Below are 18,951 nucleotides of genomic sequence, written 5' to 3'. Positions count from 1 at the left end.
AGCATCTCGCCACACAGCTCAACCTCTCTGTAGGGCTGTGTGAGCACACACTCCAGCGCTCCACCTAATCATGGCAGGGGTGCCAGATGGCTACATGTTTCTTGAGATGCTGTTTCTATATGGTTAGGTAAGGACTTGTCTACATAAGGTTCAATACATCTTCCAAATTCAAAAATGTAAGATGACAGCAGTTCTGTTTTTCCCTCGCTCAGTTTTGCCTAAAGGAATACTTTTTCAGACTTCCATTAGCAATTACTGGACACTTAGTAGGCAACACAGGAGCAATGCCTCGAGTTCAAAGGACAAATGGTAGAAGCTATGGAAGGAAGCTATTTAAGCAATTCCTTAATGTTTTAAATGATCTGCGCTCTTTTACACCATCAATGCGGCACTGTATTAAAGCCACCTAATAGACACGTGGTCCCTGAATAACCATGCAGAATTCAGAGAACTTGAAACATGAATTCAACTCTTAAAAAAGGAAAATTTCTCAGAATCCAGCATAAAATGTCTACAAGACACAGGAATGCAGGACAGTTCATATTTTTAAATATGTTTCTCTTTTGAATTAATTTTCAAACCTCAAATAAGTGCACTAAGATACATAAAACTTCACCACTTTTACAAAATTCACAGAAGTTTCTAAAGTACAAAAGTCTTTATAGGCAGAGATAAGAATTTTTACTTCTGTACCTGAGGCCTACCTGTGAGTGACACTGAATGGTAGGAGCTTGCAGCAACTCTCTTCACTTTCACATCTTCCAACCCTAGAGAAAAGTTAGCCTTATAAAATTTGCATAGCAGATACTTTATGCCTAAACATAAAATACTGAGTTGCCGCAAATGAAGCGCCCAAGTCTATTACCTGTCACTTCACAGGGCTCCTTTGCTGTCAAGAAGAGAGGCAGAGTTTTTCCTTGGCTTGCACGCCTTGCCCGAGAGGCCATGCCAACTCCCCACTGAAACACCAAACCACTCTCTTTCCAAGGAAAACACAAACAGAAGAGATTAAAACCCATTGACTAATAACAAAATCACTTACAACAGTAACTAGTTTTAAAAGCACATTCACTTCATTTTCACCAGGAGAAACTGCACTTTAGCAGCCCTTTATGCCAGACATGCTTCAAAAACGCATGGATAACCCTAGCGAAGTCCTCAGGCAAGAAACAGTTGTAGCCTCATTGGACAGGTAAGAAAGTGAAGAAAATACTAAGCAATCTGCCTCAGCTTTTAAGTCTCATATTAGGGTGCTACTGAGGACTCGGTAACAGAAATTTCATTGCTGTTGTACCTGAGAAACATATTTATTATTAAAAGCATATTCCACAGTTGAGCTGCTAGCAAAAAAGAAATGAACATTTTCCGCCCTTTCCGGCTTTTTGAGCTTATTTGGCTATGTGGTCTAACACAGTGAGGGAGTCGAGTCAGTTGTCTTCTGCTCAGAAGCAGAGACTTGGCCTAGCTCTGAATTCGAATCTCCATCAGACTGGAGCTCAGTGAAGCTTAATTGCCAATGTTCATTGGAACACCAGAGATCCCATTCTCCTAGTCAGCCCAATTCAAGCACCTGGAACCTGTATCAAAGTTACATTGAGGGAAAAAAAAAAAAAAAAGTTGTGCTATCTAAATTGCAAACCAACTATGCTTGGAAGGCTTTGATTTTTGCAGTTATTCCATGAACAATCTAGAAGTCTATAAAAAGAGCAGGAGAAATATTTAGAAGTTATGAGCCTCCCACATATATACAGCAGACTGTGGGAGAAAGTCACAGTGCACCAGATTTTCAAAGTTATGTAATTAAACAAATATCTTCTAAAATTTTATTCCCAGTAGGTCTTTCTACTCCAACTAAAAGAAAAATCTCATTCCTAGGATTTTTCCAAATGTCAACTTCAAATACATTGTTCAAAACATTTTATTTACAGCTCCACTTTGAAACATCACCTACAAAACAAAATTCCTTCCTATGTACGTTAAAAAAGGCTAATCAATTCAAAAGAGTAGAAAGATAATTTTCTTGTAAATCAAAGTTCCAGGAAAAGATTCATTTTTGGTTTGTTTCAGAAAAGGAAAAAGGAAAGAAGAAACCGGTATATTTTCCATCAGAAAATTAACTTGTTAACCAATTGTCTCTCTGAAATCTTGGGGATGCTTCTTCACTGGAGTTTTGTGCCTACTATAATTTTCTAGCCTGCATATTGACATGACAATTTGTATCAAAACCTTACAAGACCTTCAGTGGTATTTTTGCTGTGACATTTAAAAATCACTCTTAAAGTAAAAAAAAAAAAAAAATGCACACACATCCCTCTTTTTTAAAAAAATTAAAAATTCCAAATATTAACGTACTATCCATTTATTACTGAAATGAGAAAGCAAGACTACATATTTACCTGTAGCAGCAAGGGCATGCCTCAGTCCTGCAGCAACAGCCACCACCTTCTCTTTCAGGGCCTAAACACATAAAAGAAAAATACTTTAGTTGCTTTCTGTTTTTTTTGTGTTTTTTTTTCTTCTCAAAGCAAGATATGCTAAACCAAACACAAACTATGAATATAGTTCTGACAATTCCAGGCTGCCTGTCACAGCACATAGCAACATTTTGTATGATAAAGAAATAGAACTGTATAAAACAGAGGAAAAAAATTCAAGCACAGAAATGGGTTTACAACATTACAGCAATAAATGAAAAGCTACAGTCAAAATCACATGAATCACATGAATAAAGGAATCCTGACAAAACAAACATGTTTATTCCTTAATTTCACCTTGGTGTTCCTCAAGAATTACAGCAGAAATCCCACAGCAAATGTAAGAGCAGTAACAGGCTCCATCAGGCTGTCCAGGTACCAGGCCCTGTGACCACCAACAGCACAGCCGATGGTACCACCTATCCCGACGAGCACTCAGAAGTGTTCACACAACAGGACACTAAGCCTATGCACATGTGCATGAGATGAGTGATTTCAGGTTGCACAGAGTACCTCAATTCTGGCTTTTTCCCCTACCTTTGAATACTCTGGGAATTTATTACTCTTCTCACAGAGAACAGACTCCATTAACAGTAGTTGAAGAACATTGCTTAAAGCCCACTGAGATCATGACACTTCTGTAAGTTGCTGGAAGCAATATAAAAGTACAGAGCTATAAAACAGTTCCTTTTGAATCTTTACCTCAATCTTTTGTGGAATCAAGCAGGGACCTGAAATTTGAGGAACTCCTAATTGTCCAAAAGAGTTAGACCCACAGGAGAGAACTAGGCCAGTTCCTGCAAAATGAAATGTTAGAGCCCATTCAGCTTGCAGCATGACACTTTATTTGTGGATGAGCAAAGCACTGTAATGTTCCAGCAAAAGAACAGGCAAAATATCACAGCCAAATAGCTCAGAAGAAAAGCCTAATGTCTCCCCTTTCAAAGCTCCTGAGGTCTCAGGCTTCGGGCCTTACAAGCCATATTCAGTGAAGGTCTGAATTTCACTGGGATACAAGGAACACTGAATAGTTTAATCTGCAGTGGGTGTTTCTTGAAGCCTACGGGCACCTAAGCACTGCACAAGCACTAGCAACATGGAGCCTTCAACTACTTCTTGATATGATAGTACTTCTCCAGGCATATTTACCTACTAATATGATTGTAAAGTCCCAACCACAAGCAACCTCTGTCACACAGAAGCCAGACAGGGCAGTGCACAAAGTGAAATGCAGCACATCCTCCGAGTGATTCAAACCCAACTGTCCTTCTTTGTTGTGGCCACATACAAAAAGTTCTCCAGCATCTGGGGAAAAAAAAAAAAAAAGTTCTGGTTCACAACAAAATAGAAAAAAATAGAGTAGTATATGCATTGAGATTCTGTGATAAATATGACCACAATTATATATCATTGTGGACACTGCAGGCAAGCGAAAAGAAAGCAAGCACTTAATTCTGATGATTCAGAAATACATCTCCATCCTGAGTGAGCACAGCAAGGGACAGCCGGATCGTCAAGGAACGATGTACAGCAGGCACCTCTCAGTAAGGCCCAATCCATGAGGAAGTACTTCAGCCCATTCATACCACCCTCCATAGTCCCTCTTTTCCATAACTAACTATAGTATGCAGGAGAACCATTCAAAGACCAGATATTATTTTCTGTCCTTTATCTTAAAAACTTCACAGAACTGAATAACTTCCCCTTGGACTCCCTTTTCGTGGATCAGTAGAGAAAAAAAATAGCAGCTTTGTATGCAAGGCTATGGTGTGAATCAACTTAAGAACAACTCTCACATAGCCATAAAATAATCACAGAGATAAATAAAATAAATGAATTCTCCCAAAATATTCAGTTAACAGGCATGGAAGAACCTGTTTTGCAGCCAAGAATTAGTACTTGCTCATAAACAGAAGTCACAAATAGGTGGCAGCACAGAATGAACAGAAACTCAGACAGAACAAAACGCATTTAGTTGCAAGTGTTTTTACCAGTGACAACCGCTGAGTGGCCTCCTCCTCCCGTAATGCTTTTAAAGCCTTGCGACTTACAGCAAACATCTTTCAGTGACTGAGGTACCAGTACATCCTCTCTATGACCAAGACCAAGTTGTCCATAGCTGTTTGCACCCTTAAATACACACAGAAAAATGTTATTAAAAAAAAAAAAAGAGAGAGAGAGACACAGAGCTGCTCCTAAAAAGGAATAGGCTTAGCAGGGGCATGTCAGGTGCTAACCTGCAGCAGCCCCGAATCCAAAGCAGGGCAGTCTTCATCCCACCTGCAGGCATTCCAGCCGCACTCTTCCTCCCCACCTGCTCTTCTCTCTCTGGCCACCCCCAAGCTGCAGCACCAGGTGTGTCTTAGGAGGGCACATTTAGCAGTAACAGGTGGATGCGATTGCAGGGCTCAGGCTCAACAGGCAAACCAGGGCAGCGGACTCAACTAGTGGCAAAGAGCTTCCAGGTGTGCCAGTATTCAACCAACAGGCACATAACACTGCTCGGAAGGCTAGTCAGGACATCTCCCTTTCATTTTTAAGAAGCAATAGATTTTCAAGACCTCAAAAACAGGCAAGCTAAAGTAAAGATTAAGAGAAAAAAAAAAAAAAAGAACTACAGTCTGAGGAACTGAGACACACACACATCTCTACCTTCCCACTGAAGCACCTATCCTTATTTACTCTTCCAAAAGCAGTGCTTACTACGCAGAGCAAGACACTGCCAGCAAGAGGGGGGGGGAAATAGAACCATTTTTTTTAAAAAAAAAAAGGCACATCGGAAACGCGCGTATCGCCTTGGCTCCCTTTGCCCTCAGGTCGAGCCCCAGCTCCAAGGCAGCAGCAGGAGCCTCGCTCCGGGGGCTCCGCGGCGCGGCCCGGCCCGCACCTCCCCTGCAGGGGCGGCCCCGCTCGGCTCCCCGCGCCGCGGCCGCCACCTACCCAGGCGAAGAGCGCCGGCTCCATGGGGCCGGCGGCGCCCGGCCCGCGCCCTTCCCGCCGCCCGGCAGGAAGAGGCGGTGCGGGGGAGGCGCCGCCGGCCTCCCGCTCCTCCCCTCGCGCCCGCGCCGAGGCGAAACGGCCGTTGGTCGCGCGCGCGGCGGCCGTTGGGCGCGCGGCGGCCGTTGGGCGCCCGGCGCTTTGAGCCGTTGGTCGCGCGCGCGGCGGCCGTTGGGCGCCCGGCGCTTTGAGCCGTTAGAAGGGCGGCGAGCAGAGGCAGGGAACGCGCAGACCCTTCGGGAGGAGTGAGGGCTCTCTGTTTATTGATAGGGTGCTGAATAAAAGTCATCGGTGTTTATTTCATTGACACAAAGTCTCCACCAGGGTGTAAAATATTTAAGTTATTACTGCTCTACGTAGCCAGATGTTAGGATACAATGACACTAAGCACAGATGCAGTTAGTACCACAAAAATCCAGTGTCTGTTTTACTAATTTCATTCTTAATTGTTACACAGTGAAAATAAAACTACAAATGCTGTTTCTGCAACATATTTGAAAGTAGGTGCTAATTTAGGAGATATGAAGTTTCCTGCTTAAAACAGATATATAATTTAACAGATACCTATGCATCTTTCTCCCCTTTTCAATAATCACATTTCTTTTTAAAACGCGGAAGCAGGCAAGAGGTCCTCCTCCCTTATCACTTGCTTAGAAGGCTCCTTCTTGAAAAGGAGGAAACACAAGATCTATTTGAAAGCGAGATGCAAGCCGTAAGTGTTGCAGACTATTTCTGTAGGTCCTAAAGGTAAAAGCACACTCAGAGAAAGAGAAATGCTTGGTTGATAAAGTCAGAGGAAAAAAAGGTCAAGATGCGATTTAAACAGTGAACGCAATTTGGAGACACCAGGCCAGTGCGTGTGCACGGGGTAGTTACCACCTACACAAAGGCATATGAAATATAAGCTGCTCCCAAGTCCTTCCAACTTCTCCACCTCCTTTCTATATATGCATTTCATATACGTGGCTGGCAGAAACAGACCCAGCACAGCTTTGGACTTCCATACAAGATGGTCAAAACTCAAAACGGGGGAGTTGGCTACCACACAATACACGCACTTCATCAGGTCACTGCCTGCCACCGTTTGTAACATCATCTTTAGAAACGGTCACATTTTATGCTGCTGTATACCTGTACCTATAGCCCCACTGGGCCTTTCAATTATCATTTGCTTGATAAGAACAAAGGTGTTCAGGATTAGTAAGGAAATTAAATCTTTGTGCAGTTTGCAAGATCACATTAAAGTAATATTTGTCTTTTGTCTTACAGAAAACCACATCAGACAACTTCAGCTTAGTAATATTAGAACTGTGATTCATTAAGTCCTGAGAAGCTATTTTGGATATTGAATTGTAATTTAGAGGTGGTTTTAGGTTTGCTTCTAAGTACCTGAATGCTTGCTATGTTCTTGGCTGAATTCATACAGCAAGGAAAAAGGCAAATTTGGTTTCCTTGCTGCCTTCCTTCAGGTGCTCTATCAGGGACAGGAGCAACTGTCCTGACCCTCTTTAGGCTGAGTCTGTTAGACTCATGAAACCCTCTGCCTTTCCTGGCAAAACCAATGATACATTTGAAAGAAAATTTTGATCCATGATAAATCCAATCATGATAAATTTCCAGTACTTGTGTCCTAATAAACTTGGGTTGTCTTAATTCTAGTTTTAAACTTAGTAGCATAGACTTAAAATCACTGATTACTTTGATTTCCATGCTGTAAAGCTTTCCTAACTTGTAGAATCAGGCAAGACATTTCAATAGGGTTAATTATTCCATTATTGCTTCCTAAGCCACCCTCTGAAGCATCATCTGGTCCTATTCCTGATACTAGTCTGAAACAAAACTGTGGTCTCTGTAATTTCTATATTTTCTGGGTATTTTCTCATGGGTAACTCCAGACCTTTTTTTTTTTTCTTTCATTTTTAAAATCAAGAAAGATGAAGAGGGAGGCAGAAGGAAAGCAAAGAACATTTTGGTAAGGGACTTAAAGCAGAGAAACAGGATAAAGAGATTATCCTTATGAACTTGTCCATTTGTAAAGGCAAGAGCTCTGCATACAACACATTTCATGCCTAGAATGAAACCAGGGAGCACAAGAGAAGAGTTGACCGAGCGTGCGCCCCGCTGCTTGGGGGTTACACTTCCATTTGCTTGCCCATCTTGCTGAGGGCATCGCTGACAATGTCCAGCTCGTGGCGGAGCTCGTTCACCACACTGGCAATGCTCTTGGTGTCTTGGAGGATCTGCACACTTTGCGTATACGGATTGTACTTCACACCAAAGGGGCGCTTGATGGTTTTTGCAAACTCTCTGTTCAAGCGAAGGGAAAAAGAAGGGCAAAGAAGGGGAGTTATCAACAAAAGACCAGGTATCCTCTGTGTGCAGTCAGAATAAATGACTGTGTATCTAAAGCATTTACTTTCTTAATGAGAGCAATAATGATATAGTTTGCGATCTCTCCCACCCAGCACATTGGGCATGAAGCCAATATTAAATTTATCTTTCCAATCCCATGGAAGGTAATTATAAAACCTTGCGTTAAGAATGAATATGTTTGGTGCCGCTGCTGGGAGATGCATGCAACTGAATCTATTTTCATGAAACAGAAATAACAAGCAAACAAATAGAAAAACAGTACCTCATCCTTTCCTTTGCTTCTTCAAAACTTTCAGAAACAAAGTAAACCTCCTGGAAAGTTGTAATGAGGCATTCTTGCTTGCAGGTGACTTTTGGATCAAACGGCTTGACTTTGGCACTGCCAGAGAGAGCGTGCTGGGGAGCACGGTATTACCGTGTGAGGAGAAACAAAAAAATCCATGAAGATGACAACATGAGATAGAGAACAAATTAAAAGAAAGACCAAATGAGACCACATTCAGTGTATCATCCCCTAAGAGCTGTGTCTGCAACAGCAGAATTATTCAGAATCTAATATTAACAAATACCAGTCATCTAATACTCCACCTGAAAGACAGGAAAGCTGCACAACATATACCCAAAAGCAGGCATACTGATCAGCGCCACCGCGTAATCACATAAACAAAGTCATCCCTACAGTAAGTGTCTAGGAGTTTTTGCAATTAGCATTTTCAGAATTATAGTTCATGAAAAATGGGGTAAAATAATACAAGAACAAACAAAACAGGACAATGATTCAACAGTAGAATTGTACCTTGAGCTCACTAATTGAAGACAGCAAGCCAGCACCATAAACTCTTAGCTGTCCTTCTTGCTTGCATAAACCAAACTCCACAGTGAAGAAGTAACACTGAAACAGAGACAGGAGTAAAGCAATTCAGCCTTTGACAAAGATGCTGCAGAAAATTAGATGGGGCATTCCTACTTGTAGGTAGTGACAAACAGTTGATGCCAGAGCTCCATCACTTGCCTGTCCTAACTGCATACATAAAGAGAAGAGAATCCAGAATGGAAGAGTGAAGAAACAGAGGTGTTTCTAATAAACAAGTCTGATATTCTGCATCCGGCTACTCACAGAAGGAGCACGGAGATGTCTGTCTGCCTTAGTTCTATGAAACATCCTGTCGTGACAGGACAGCCTCAACTTAAGAGAAACATTTGACAGATACAGATATATAGACAAATACATAGAGAGAAGTGCTTAGCTATCTCTCAGTGGGATCATCAGGAACCGAACTACTCACTGTTGCCAGTTTCTGGACAGCCTCATCTGACGCCCCAAGTGATGCGAGACCAATTTCCTGAGAGAACTGAGCAAAACTGGGTTCAGCCAAAAGAGGGACATGGCCTAGGAGTTCATGACAAGTATCCCTGGAAAGAGACACGCACGAAAAAAGAAATCTGATGGCCTTTATTTTTGGTGGAGTGAAAAAGCAACACTACTGAACATATAAAACGCCTTATGTGACATTATTTAATATTCAAAAGACAGAGAAGAATAAATTTTCTTTAGCCGAAAACAACTAAGTAGATCATACCAGCTCTGCTAAAATACATAAACTTAGATTTCAAAATTAGGATATCTAAAATGAAGGTCTGAGCTCCACGCTTCAGAGGCAAACGTATGGTAAGCGAAACTGCTCTCAGTGAAGTCAGATAGCAGTGCAACTAGCGTGCTGCAGTTTTGAAAACCTATGAAGATTGCACATGAGCATGCTAAAATGTCATTATAGCCAGTGTGAAGGGCAGGTGCTCCAGCATCTTTAAAAATAAGGTGTCTTGATGGTGCTCTTGAATATTAGCTTGTCTTTGGGCAGCAACATTCGAAAATGTTTGCATTAACTTTTACCCCCAAATTCAATGACTTACGGCTCTGGTGTATAGAGAGGATCCGAGCTGTGCCTAACATATTGAGTGCAGTGAAAAACTCTGAATGCTAAGCCTGCCAGGAAGTCCCTCGGAGACAGATATCCAGCCACGGGGCGAATGGTGAAACCTGTGCGCTCTGAAAAGCGATGGAGAAGTCATGCATTAGTTTCACATCAAATTGTATAATTGTATAATAATAAAAAAAATGCTCTCATCTTTCCTGCTACACTTGTGGTAAATGCCACAGCACTACTTGGGCTCAAGAACACATTGGAAAAGGAGCATATTTTGAAAAATTAAGCCTAAGCTTGAGAGTTGGCAAATGGATAGTTGAACTGACTTTGCCTTTGTGTAAGAGGATTTTCTACCCTTTAGGCTCCTACAACCAACACAATGCAGCCTGATACCTCTTTGGCCAGTCCTCACACTCCTTGCAATTAGCATTGCCCCTCACATGTCACTGTGTGTGTATACCCAGGACACAATAACTTAAAACAGGGGTAAGCAAAAGGCTATGACAGGACCAGAATGAACACAAGCCAACTGACTAATGATGTCTGTCCGTGGCTACATATGGGCAGTTTGCTTTCCAGTGGGCCTTGATTTCCTCTGGTAAAAGGATATTAGTACATTACCTTTCAGGAAGCGAGACACATCTTCCAACTGGGGGATATTGTCTTCCCGGTACCCACAGTATTTGGTGAGCAAGGGTAAATTTTTTAGGTACTCTCTGCAGGCATGAGTAGGGTAAAGCTTGTTCAGCTCTCGATACACAGTCCCCCAGGTCTTGATCTCCTCCTCAGTAAATTCAATCTTAGGAATTGGGTCACCACTGCAAGGAGAAGAGAGGATATTCCTTGGTAAATGGCTTATTATGAATAACTCATCTACCTACTATTATTACTTTACACTTAAATGGCTGTGACAGTCAGATTTAAGACCTCATTGAATTAGGTAATGTCAAATACACAGTGAGCCGTGGCCCATGCCCTTGAAGTCTCAGGGTTTGCACTATCTTCTATTTAAGGCATGTGAAGTCTCCAGTCCTGCAAAGAGTTTCCTAGCTGTTTAAAACTGAGAGTAAAGTTTAAAAACTTGCAAAACCTTTACAGCTTCAGGAGGCAAGAACATGTTCTTCTCCCTGTAGGACTTCCCTGTCTTTATATCTCTTTAAGGAAAAGGTAACTTCATAAATTAACAATGCAATAAATGAAAGTGGCTAAATGTACATGTCAAGTAAAATCACATTTCTGTGCAGAAGAGACAGGCATTGGTGTAACCATATACATTCTAGTCTATATTTCCTATTTAGCCTTTTGGATCTTGATTAAAGTGGATTATTGCAAGGCTGGGATCTAAACCCCACTGAAAGCAATGCAAGTGTTGATGGTGCTCTTGCTGCAGCCCAGGTGAGCAGTGTGCTCACTTCCCAGAGGAAACTGTGGTAATTGCACAGCAACCGCAACTGGCAGGGGACTGACAGGTCCATTGCATTAATGCAAAGGGGATCTAGATATCCAACATTTCTAGGTCACTCCTGAGGGAGAAACTTGGCATCTAAATACAAGCAGGCAACAAGAGCAAGAAAATTGTGTTCAAAAAGAAAGTATTGGATTATGCACCTAACTGTTTCAAGAGCTCCCACACAGGCACACATACACCCAGCAGCATCTCCAAACACAGAGGCCTTTTGAGTTTCATTTCACACAAAACGTCCTATCTGGGCACCACATGCCCTGTTTTGAACCCGGAAATACAGCTCAGGTACTTCTGTTTGCCCAGGGAATTCATATTCTGCACTCAAGAGGCTGTATAGGGCACCTGCTGCTCCTCCCTTGCCATGGCCAAGGGGGCCAACCTGCTCTGCTGGAGTTGCAGCAGTATGTGCTGCCCACCCCCTCGCTTGTCACACGCACTTCCAGGGTGGCAGGGAGCGACCAGAATGCCCTGAACCCAAGGAACGGGAGCTGTGTACCCAGCCGGTTACTTCCAAGGACAAGGAACACTTGTTCTGGAAGAGGTCAAACTTACTGATGGTAGTTCATAGCCAGGTCTGCAAAATACTTTCGCCTCTTGCGATAGACGTTGTCTTTGAAACCCTGAGGGGAAGGAAAAAAAGTTATATGCATTTGCAACCTGTAGTGAATAATTAAGGAAAAGACACTTGAAATTTCTTCAGTGAAAAATACAGAAGTGTGCTGTGTAAGAATGAGAGGACAGGACCCTGATAGCTGTGATCTGAAATGTTTGTTAACTGAACTAAGCACATACAGCAAATAGCAGCAGCTTTATGCATGTAACTACATATTAGGGAGACAAGCATTTCCTCTTACTATAATCACTATTTATATCAATTTTGTTACCTGCTTGAAAATTCTGAACTACTAAAGCAGCTGCCCACTGCCCCTACACACTCTTTGGTCCATTTATAGCAGGGAACAAAGCAAGAGGAGAAGCCAAACTTGTCTCCCAACAGCTCTCTTGGTACACGACCAGTCCAGGAAGAGACCAGTTCCCCACGAGAAAGCGCCAGGACCGCAGAGGCGCCGTTGGGGACAGGGAGGAGGAAAAGTCGCGCTTTCCAAGCGAGTCTGTCAAAACATGTCTTGGCTAATGACTGGGTGTCGGGGAAAGGTACTTACTGGATGGTCAGCATCCAAATCGGAGCCGTACATCAGCACTCGGTTTGCACACTTATCCAAATCTGAGATCTTCTTCGGAAACCAGGGAACATTCTCCATGCCTGGGGAACACATGGAATCCACAAAGTTATTAATAGTGCGAAACTTGCTGAGGAAGGAAATGCTCCTCTCCAGTACGGCTACGCAGTTAAAAGCGAAATCTATAAATTAAAGGGGCATGAATAGGACAAGGAGTTTGCCTATCTGGCACCAGCCTCCAGCTCACACTTCCTCCTCTGCCCACAGAGTACAGCCAGCTTCAAAACGCCCAGGGGAGGAAGCAGTTAATACATGTTTTCTGTGGCCCTTACTCTTATTATTGATGTTAGAGCAGCATCTAGAGGCTCCCATCAAGGCAAGAGCGCCTTATGCTCAGTGCTGGGCAAATCTCCTAGGACACAAAGTGGGCAAAGAGACAAGGCAACAGGCAGCAGGAGGGATCTGCCTGTGTGCTGGGCAGCATGGTAGCAGGTTTTAGTCCCTGTACTGCTTTACTGAGTACTGCTGTACTGAAAGGAAGAGTGCTCTGTGGTTATGTACCCCACAAAAGCCACCAGGCTGTGTGAATAACCTGGGGGCAAGAAGAAGCATTGCCACCTTGAAGAGATTCATCATTAGAGTTTTACTATTGCCTTTGTTTTCTTAGCCCAAGGTTTTATCAAAGTCTTGATAGTGCTTTTAATACACCGTGACGACCAAAGGATTGTTTTCTGCCGTGATGCTGTTCAGTTTTCTGTTTTCTTACATATAGTTGGAACAAACAATTTTTATCCAGGAGAACCAGATGTTACCTTCCCTTGCCTACCACCCCAAGCCAAGCACGCACCATGGACTGCCTTGTTGCTGCCCTGGACTTCAAGCATCCCTTGAACTAGGAGAAAAGGAAAATTGAATGTGAAACAACCTTAAGTTGACGTGTGCCTCTTCCACACTCACCTAAGTAACCTCCTATGATGAAAAGTGGCAAATAAATCATGAGGAAACTGCAAAGCCGCTTTCCCGCTCTTCCTAGCTCTCAGCCTGAAGCGGCATTGGCCATTACTGCACCTTGCTCATCGCAGCCCGCTGGCACTTGCCCAGCCACACATTCAGACTCTCGCCTCAATCCCCGTCCCCGCTCTAGCTGCTCCGCTCTGCCAAGGGGATGGGGGCCCTGAACAGCAGTGGGGAATTTGCACCAGTCCGAAATCGCCTGTGCTCCTAGGAGAGGACGGCCAGGCAGCGCAGCTCACCACTCAAATGCATCTAACCTGCTGGCTACCGACGAAGAACACTGTACAAATGTTAACACCATAAAAAGATTCTGAGCCAACAGAGAGGTGCCTTTTTTTTCCCCTCTCTCTCCTGTTTGCATCATTCTGACAAAACTACCATTCACACTTACCATTTTCCTGCACGGTGAAATGCTCCGATGAGTTCATAGAGACAACATTGGCGTGGGATTTCAGGAGCTGGAAGATCTCATTCAGTTGTTCCCTGTTACTGTCACAGTCCACCAAGATCTCAAACTCAGAATTTCTTCTCTTGGACTTCCGCGATTCAATATGTACCAGATTCACATGCTTCTCCTGTTTTGCAGAAAGGAGAGTTTTCAAAGAGATGGACTAAACCCGAGTTGTTTTCCAAATAAATATTTTGCTGACATAGAATATTCACCGTTTTTGTGAATTTCTTTAGTTTTGTTTACTAAACTAAAAACAATAACCAGGATCTCTTGATAGCATTTTTCTTACTAGAAAAGAAAAAAAAAAAAAAAAAGGAAAAGAAAAAAAGAACGGTTTCACTTTTACAAAGCCAACCGCTCAGTAGAACATGCAAGAGGAGCTGTGTTCTTTTGATTTTGTTTACACTCAAGAAACACAGAAAGACACAGTAAATAAGATCAAATTCATAGACCTTTTTCTTTCATGTCCTCCCATAGGAAGCTGATTAGAAACTGGGCATAGGAAAAGTCACCAAGCTGCCAGTCAACTCACCACGTAATTATCTCACAGCCAAGCCAGAGATTTAAAAGCAGTAGTTTTCCAGGCATAAAATTCTCCTTCCTTTTATCTGAAAAATTCTGTAATCACCTGCCTTGCAGCAGGAAGATACGGATGCCCCAGGTTACGTGACACAGGGGCAGATGACAGAGTCCAGCAGCACTCAGGTGAGGGAGCGCAGCCGCAGCACACGTACCTCTGCCACCCTCCATGACAGAGAGAATTTACCTTTGTAGGTAATTATGAGAGTTATATCTAAGAATCATCTCCTTAATAAATGCATGTAATTAATTCTAGCATGCTCTGAAACTGCTCTTATGATTTAAAAATATAGAATTGCTGTAGAAATGTGATGATTACATACCTGAAAGAGTTTTAGGGCTTTTACAAGTCCTCCAACTTCATTCTTCAAGGAAAAAATGATGGCTGTTCTACCTCTTTCAGACGAATGGTCCTTGTTCTCTTTATTGTCTTCAATCATCATGTAACTAGCCTTGTTTAACTAAACACAAGTTACCAAAAAAAGAAAAAAAAAACTTTTTATGAGTGAGTAGTCATGCAAAAAGTGTGAAGCTTACATTTCAGCTTGCCCAAGAGGAACGGTACCAGTCAAATTACTCTACACGTTAATAAGCATAATGCACACATAGGATCACCAGTGTGAGCTGTGGATGAAATACAGTATTTTTTTTCTTCTTAGCCCATTTGAAAACAGAACCTGTTTTCCAAATATAGTATGCAATTCCTGGTGGTACTTCTACGAGGCTTTAAAAGTCAGTAAAATAATGAGTTGAATAAATTACATGTGAGCAAATTTGATAAAATTTGGTAAAGGGAATAATCCAAAATCCATCGGGCAGAGCTAGGGAAAGATGAGTCAGGCTTTAAGAGATGTTATTGCTTTTGACAGAGAAAGCAGACAAAACTTAAAAGAGCTAAAGCTTTGTACTGAACAGACTCCTGCTGATCCACTCAGGTCAATGCAACAGAGATATTCTGCTGGTGCTCCCAATTCATGTGCCGAATCCTTACAATAAATCCCAAATATCACTCAGAAATGTCTTAGAAAATTCTCAGACAGGCAAAAAACATGGGACCACCAGGTTTTATACACTACTTGTGATTACCCTTCTGTGGTGAATATTGGTAATAACCATCAGAACATCAGTCTTCAATATTAGCAGATATCGAAGGCCAGGTTCTTAGCTAATTCTAGTCAGGCCATAAGTAAAAGTAATGCAGAAACCATTATGGGTCTCAAAAACATGAAGTAAAAGAAAAAGTACTTGAGACAGAGTCTCTGCTTCTAACTCTCCTTTGCTCTAAGCTCGTGAAAACAACCCAGAAAAGATGAGGTTTCTGAGGGAGCTGGGGAGGACGGGCAGGACATAGTCACTACTGGAAAGCAATTTGCTATAGCAAATTATTGTTAGACACAGTTTACCTGGGAATGGAAAGAACAAGAGCAACAACTGTAGGAGTGTGACCAGAATGTCACAGCCCTGTTGATTTCCTTCTATAGCCTCTCCATATTTAAAAGCTAAGCAGAATTAAAAAGTTAAATATATCTGTCTATTTATGAAGATATAATCTGATAGGTGATCACTACTAAATGCCACATCACAAGTGAAAGTTTTCAACCACACTAAAAATCCTTCCCGGGATTTCCCTGTGAGACACTAAAGCCGCGCTGCAAACAGAAAGTTAGTTAGCTTGCAAAGATCTTGTGGATAAGGGAAAAACTACTGCATTTCTTCCGTCAGATTTTCCGTATTAGAATCCGTGCTCCCGTTTTCCCCGAGCTAGACGGGTCAGCATCCACAGCAGTGCCGTCAGACAGGGGTAGATCCCCTCTCGCCCTGCCTGACCTGCCGGGTATGTTCACACCATAACACGAACTGGGGCAGCGCTGGCCTTCCCCGGGTCGTCACCCCTCTCCCTCCCAACAGCGGGGCGGCAGCACAGGCTGTACCCGCGCCACCCCAGGGTTCACCCGCTTGCGCTGAGCCCTCCCGCTCCCCTGCGGCCAGCCCAGCGCCCCCGAACGGCTCCCGCCGCTGCCGCCGCGCCCGGCCCCACGGGCGCCCCGCGCCGCGAGGGCAGAGGCGGCCGCCGGAGCCCCGTCCCGCGCCGTGCCGTGCCGCGCCGTGCCGTGCCGCGCCGTGCCGTGCCGTGCCGTGCCGCTCACCTGCGCGGCGCCGCCGGAGCTGCCGGGGCGGCGGCGGGGCCCGTCGGGCTGCGCGGGCTGCATGAGCGGCGGGGGCTGCGCGCCCGGCCCGCGGGCGGCGCGGGGCTTTATCGGCCCGGGGAGGCGGAGGAGGGGGAGGAGGATCCCAGCCCTCTGCATCCCGGCCCCGCCGCCCCGCTCAGGGAGAGCAAGGCGGAGGGGACGGGGGCGCGGGGGGGACCCACTGCCCTGGCTTCAGGTAAGCCCAGACCTCTGACTCCTCCCCGAGGTTAGGCCGGGCGACGACTTCAAGATGAGAGGATTTGTTGTGACAGGACAAGGGAAGCAGAAACGTTACCCAGGAACAGGCTCTCCTGGAGCTTCCACGGATGGGGGGGCTGTCTTTGTGCTGGGCAGGGAGGCTGTCCAAAAACATATGGACCAGAAGGTATTTTGCTATGGTTTTTTTTTTTTTTTTTTTGAAAGATAGGCTTTTACTTAACCTTGAAAGCTGTTTTTATCCTAGTTAAAATGCGTCTCAAACCTCTTCAATTTCTTTTTTTTTCTCTTCTGTGTCTGAAACAGACTCCTTGATGCTACCTAGTTGTTTAAAACCGTGGTATGAAGCAATTGTAAGTGATAATGGCCAAGCTTATAAGCAGGCCAACCTCTAACCGAGCAAGAGGAGATTCTTGTCCCATTGGAAAGGGCTGACAGAAATCGTCCTGCTGGTCCTAGTTCATACATTGTTCTAATAGCCGTGATCTGACACAAGCCAAGGCTAATGAACTCACATTAGCAGGCAGATGCACTTCCAGACTATGAGGCAAAATTCCCACTGACATCCATCCAAGGTAGGTTCCCCAAGACCTGCGGGGTGAGAAAGGCTGCAGAGAGCTGGGGGAGGAGGATGGGCAGGAGCAGAGGAGCTCTGCGAGCTCCTCGCAGTCACTTCTTCGCTCACTCCATGACCAAGCTCCCCGCGTCTCAGACACCATCTAAGAAATGTTGGGCACCCTCTCTTCTCTGGGGCACTCACAGGGTATGAGATGAGACATCCATTTTGCTAGTAATGAGAGGAAGCCAGCTTGAGATTACACAAGAGGACAAACATGACTGACAATGCTATTTTCCCAGCTGATGACAGAAAAAGGACACAGAAAACCCAGACACGAATTTTCTGGTCTGCTGAGGTGGTTTTGACATTATTTGGTCAGAGTACATAATCCAAACTACACAACACAACTCGCTTGCATCTCCCAGGTCCATATCCGAGCCTGAGGAACTCCCAGTTACTGGGGAAAGACAGTGTGATTTTAGCTCATCCTCTGCCCTAGAGGATGCTGTACTCGGACAACCCTGTTTCCAAGAGCACATCTGTGGCACTGAAAGCGACTAGCCCTGCCCTTTAAACAGCACAGCAGCGAGAGGGCATGTGAACACGTCATGGCATAGCCAGAAAAGCCCTTTACTCCAGTCTGTTAATGGGATATGTTTCATTAGCAGGTGTTTCAATTTTCCCTTCATAAGGAAAATGCAATATTTATTCACTCTACGCAGCAGGCATATCACTTCCTTCTACCAGAATAGATCTCTCCAACCAATAAGTTGACTCAAAGAGCAAACAACTCCTACTACCTCCACAAAGGCTCTTTAGCATGCAGGACCCTGATATTAATAATGAATCTGTAAACACTGGCAGAGTGGGATAGTTGTGATAGAGTCTGTCTAACCTGACAGCTTTCCCTAGTTCATCATTTGCAGGAATAAGAACTAGTATGTCCCTCTGCTTACGATTTTAAGAATTACTCAATAGGTAGCTCTCTTAAAATTGAGAGGAATCTGATAGATCAGATGATAAAACCAAAGCTTCTTTAAATGCAAATAAAGATTCTTCCCCTGGACAACCCTAGGATCTGGACTAGGTTTCTAGCACTTCCTGATGGCAGACAGGTTGCAGCTCCCAAACTTTTCTTTCCATCAAAATGTTCTGCATAGATCCTTGATAAAAATTGAAAGAACACTAAAAAAAAAAAAAAAAAAAAAAAGCCTGACAGATTTTGTCAGGCTTCAGAAGACATTTGAGTTTCGATCACGCTACATTGTGACAGAAGTCTTAATTTTCGTACTCTTTGACTCAGATCTGCTCTTCCTTCCCCTTCAAACAGACCGTGAGTCTAGCGCAGGATATGGTGGGAAAGCCACTTCATCCTGGGTCTAAACATGCGGATTATTCTGATGTCCTTTGCCACACGGTTGTCCTTCTCTGCAGCCCAGACTTGCAGAGATGCTCGGTGCCAAGTGAGCTCCCCAAGCATCGGCGAAAACCTACTCTGATGCCGCCCTCCATCTGTAGCTGCCCAGAC

General features: G+C 43.9%; 2 protein-coding genes across 2 annotated transcripts in view; both read right to left on the bottom strand.

Annotated features, from left to right (window-relative positions):
- Window positions 1-5,477, bottom strand: part of SERGEF (secretion regulating guanine nucleotide exchange factor) — a 114,095-nt gene extending 108,618 nt beyond the window's left edge. The window contains exons 1-7 of the mRNA XM_088533853.1: window positions 5,415-5,477; window positions 4,466-4,604; window positions 3,624-3,779; window positions 3,177-3,271; window positions 2,397-2,457; window positions 866-979; window positions 705-767 (exon numbers count right to left, since the gene is read on the bottom strand). Of these exons, the coding sequence (XP_088389979.1) occupies window positions 705-767; window positions 866-979; window positions 2,397-2,457; window positions 3,177-3,271; window positions 3,624-3,779; window positions 4,466-4,604; window positions 5,415-5,438 (652 nt within the window). The 5' untranslated portion in view covers window positions 5,439-5,477. The remainder of the gene's footprint in view (window positions 1-704; window positions 768-865; window positions 980-2,396; window positions 2,458-3,176; window positions 3,272-3,623; window positions 3,780-4,465; window positions 4,605-5,414) is intronic.
- Window positions 5,478-7,603: 2,126 nt separating this feature from the next.
- TPH1 (tryptophan hydroxylase 1) lies at window positions 7,604-16,671 on the bottom strand. The gene is made up of 11 exons (XM_088533841.1): window positions 16,607-16,671; window positions 14,783-14,920; window positions 13,821-14,004; window positions 12,398-12,498; window positions 11,787-11,854; window positions 10,391-10,587; window positions 9,756-9,891; window positions 9,131-9,257; window positions 8,641-8,736; window positions 8,107-8,240; window positions 7,604-7,778 (listed from the first exon to the last, which is right to left on the bottom strand). Exons 1-11 carry the CDS (start codon window positions 16,667-16,669, stop codon window positions 7,604-7,606), a joined length of 1,419 nt encoding a protein of 472 aa, XP_088389967.1. The 5' UTR covers window positions 16,670-16,671.
- Between the last annotated feature and the right edge of the window lie 2,280 nt (window positions 16,672-18,951).

Source organism: Tinamus guttatus, unplaced genomic scaffold (assembly GCF_059628265.1).
Source record: "Tinamus guttatus ecotype Peru unplaced genomic scaffold, ASM5962826v1 Tinamus_guttatus_pri_ptg000524l, whole genome shotgun sequence".
Lineage (NCBI taxonomy): Eukaryota > Metazoa > Chordata > Aves > Tinamiformes > Tinamidae > Tinamus > Tinamus guttatus.
This window is presented reverse-complemented; position numbering and strand designations above follow the sequence as displayed.

Bases quoted from the DNA above. Each gene is read 5' to 3' on its own strand.
- TPH1 (XM_088533841.1), bottom strand. From the start codon at position 16,669: ATGCAGCCCGCGCAGCCCGACGGGCCCCGCCGCCGCCCCGGCAGCTCC. The intron at 10,588-11,786 runs GTAAGTTTGACC...TTCTCCTTGCAG, and splicing joins CTGGCTATGAACTACCATCA to TGGTGACCCAATTCCTAAGA. The intron at 9,892-10,390 runs GTAATGTACTAA...ATCGCTTTTCAG, and splicing joins TGTGTCTCGCTTCCTGAAAG to AGCGCACAGGTTTCACCATT.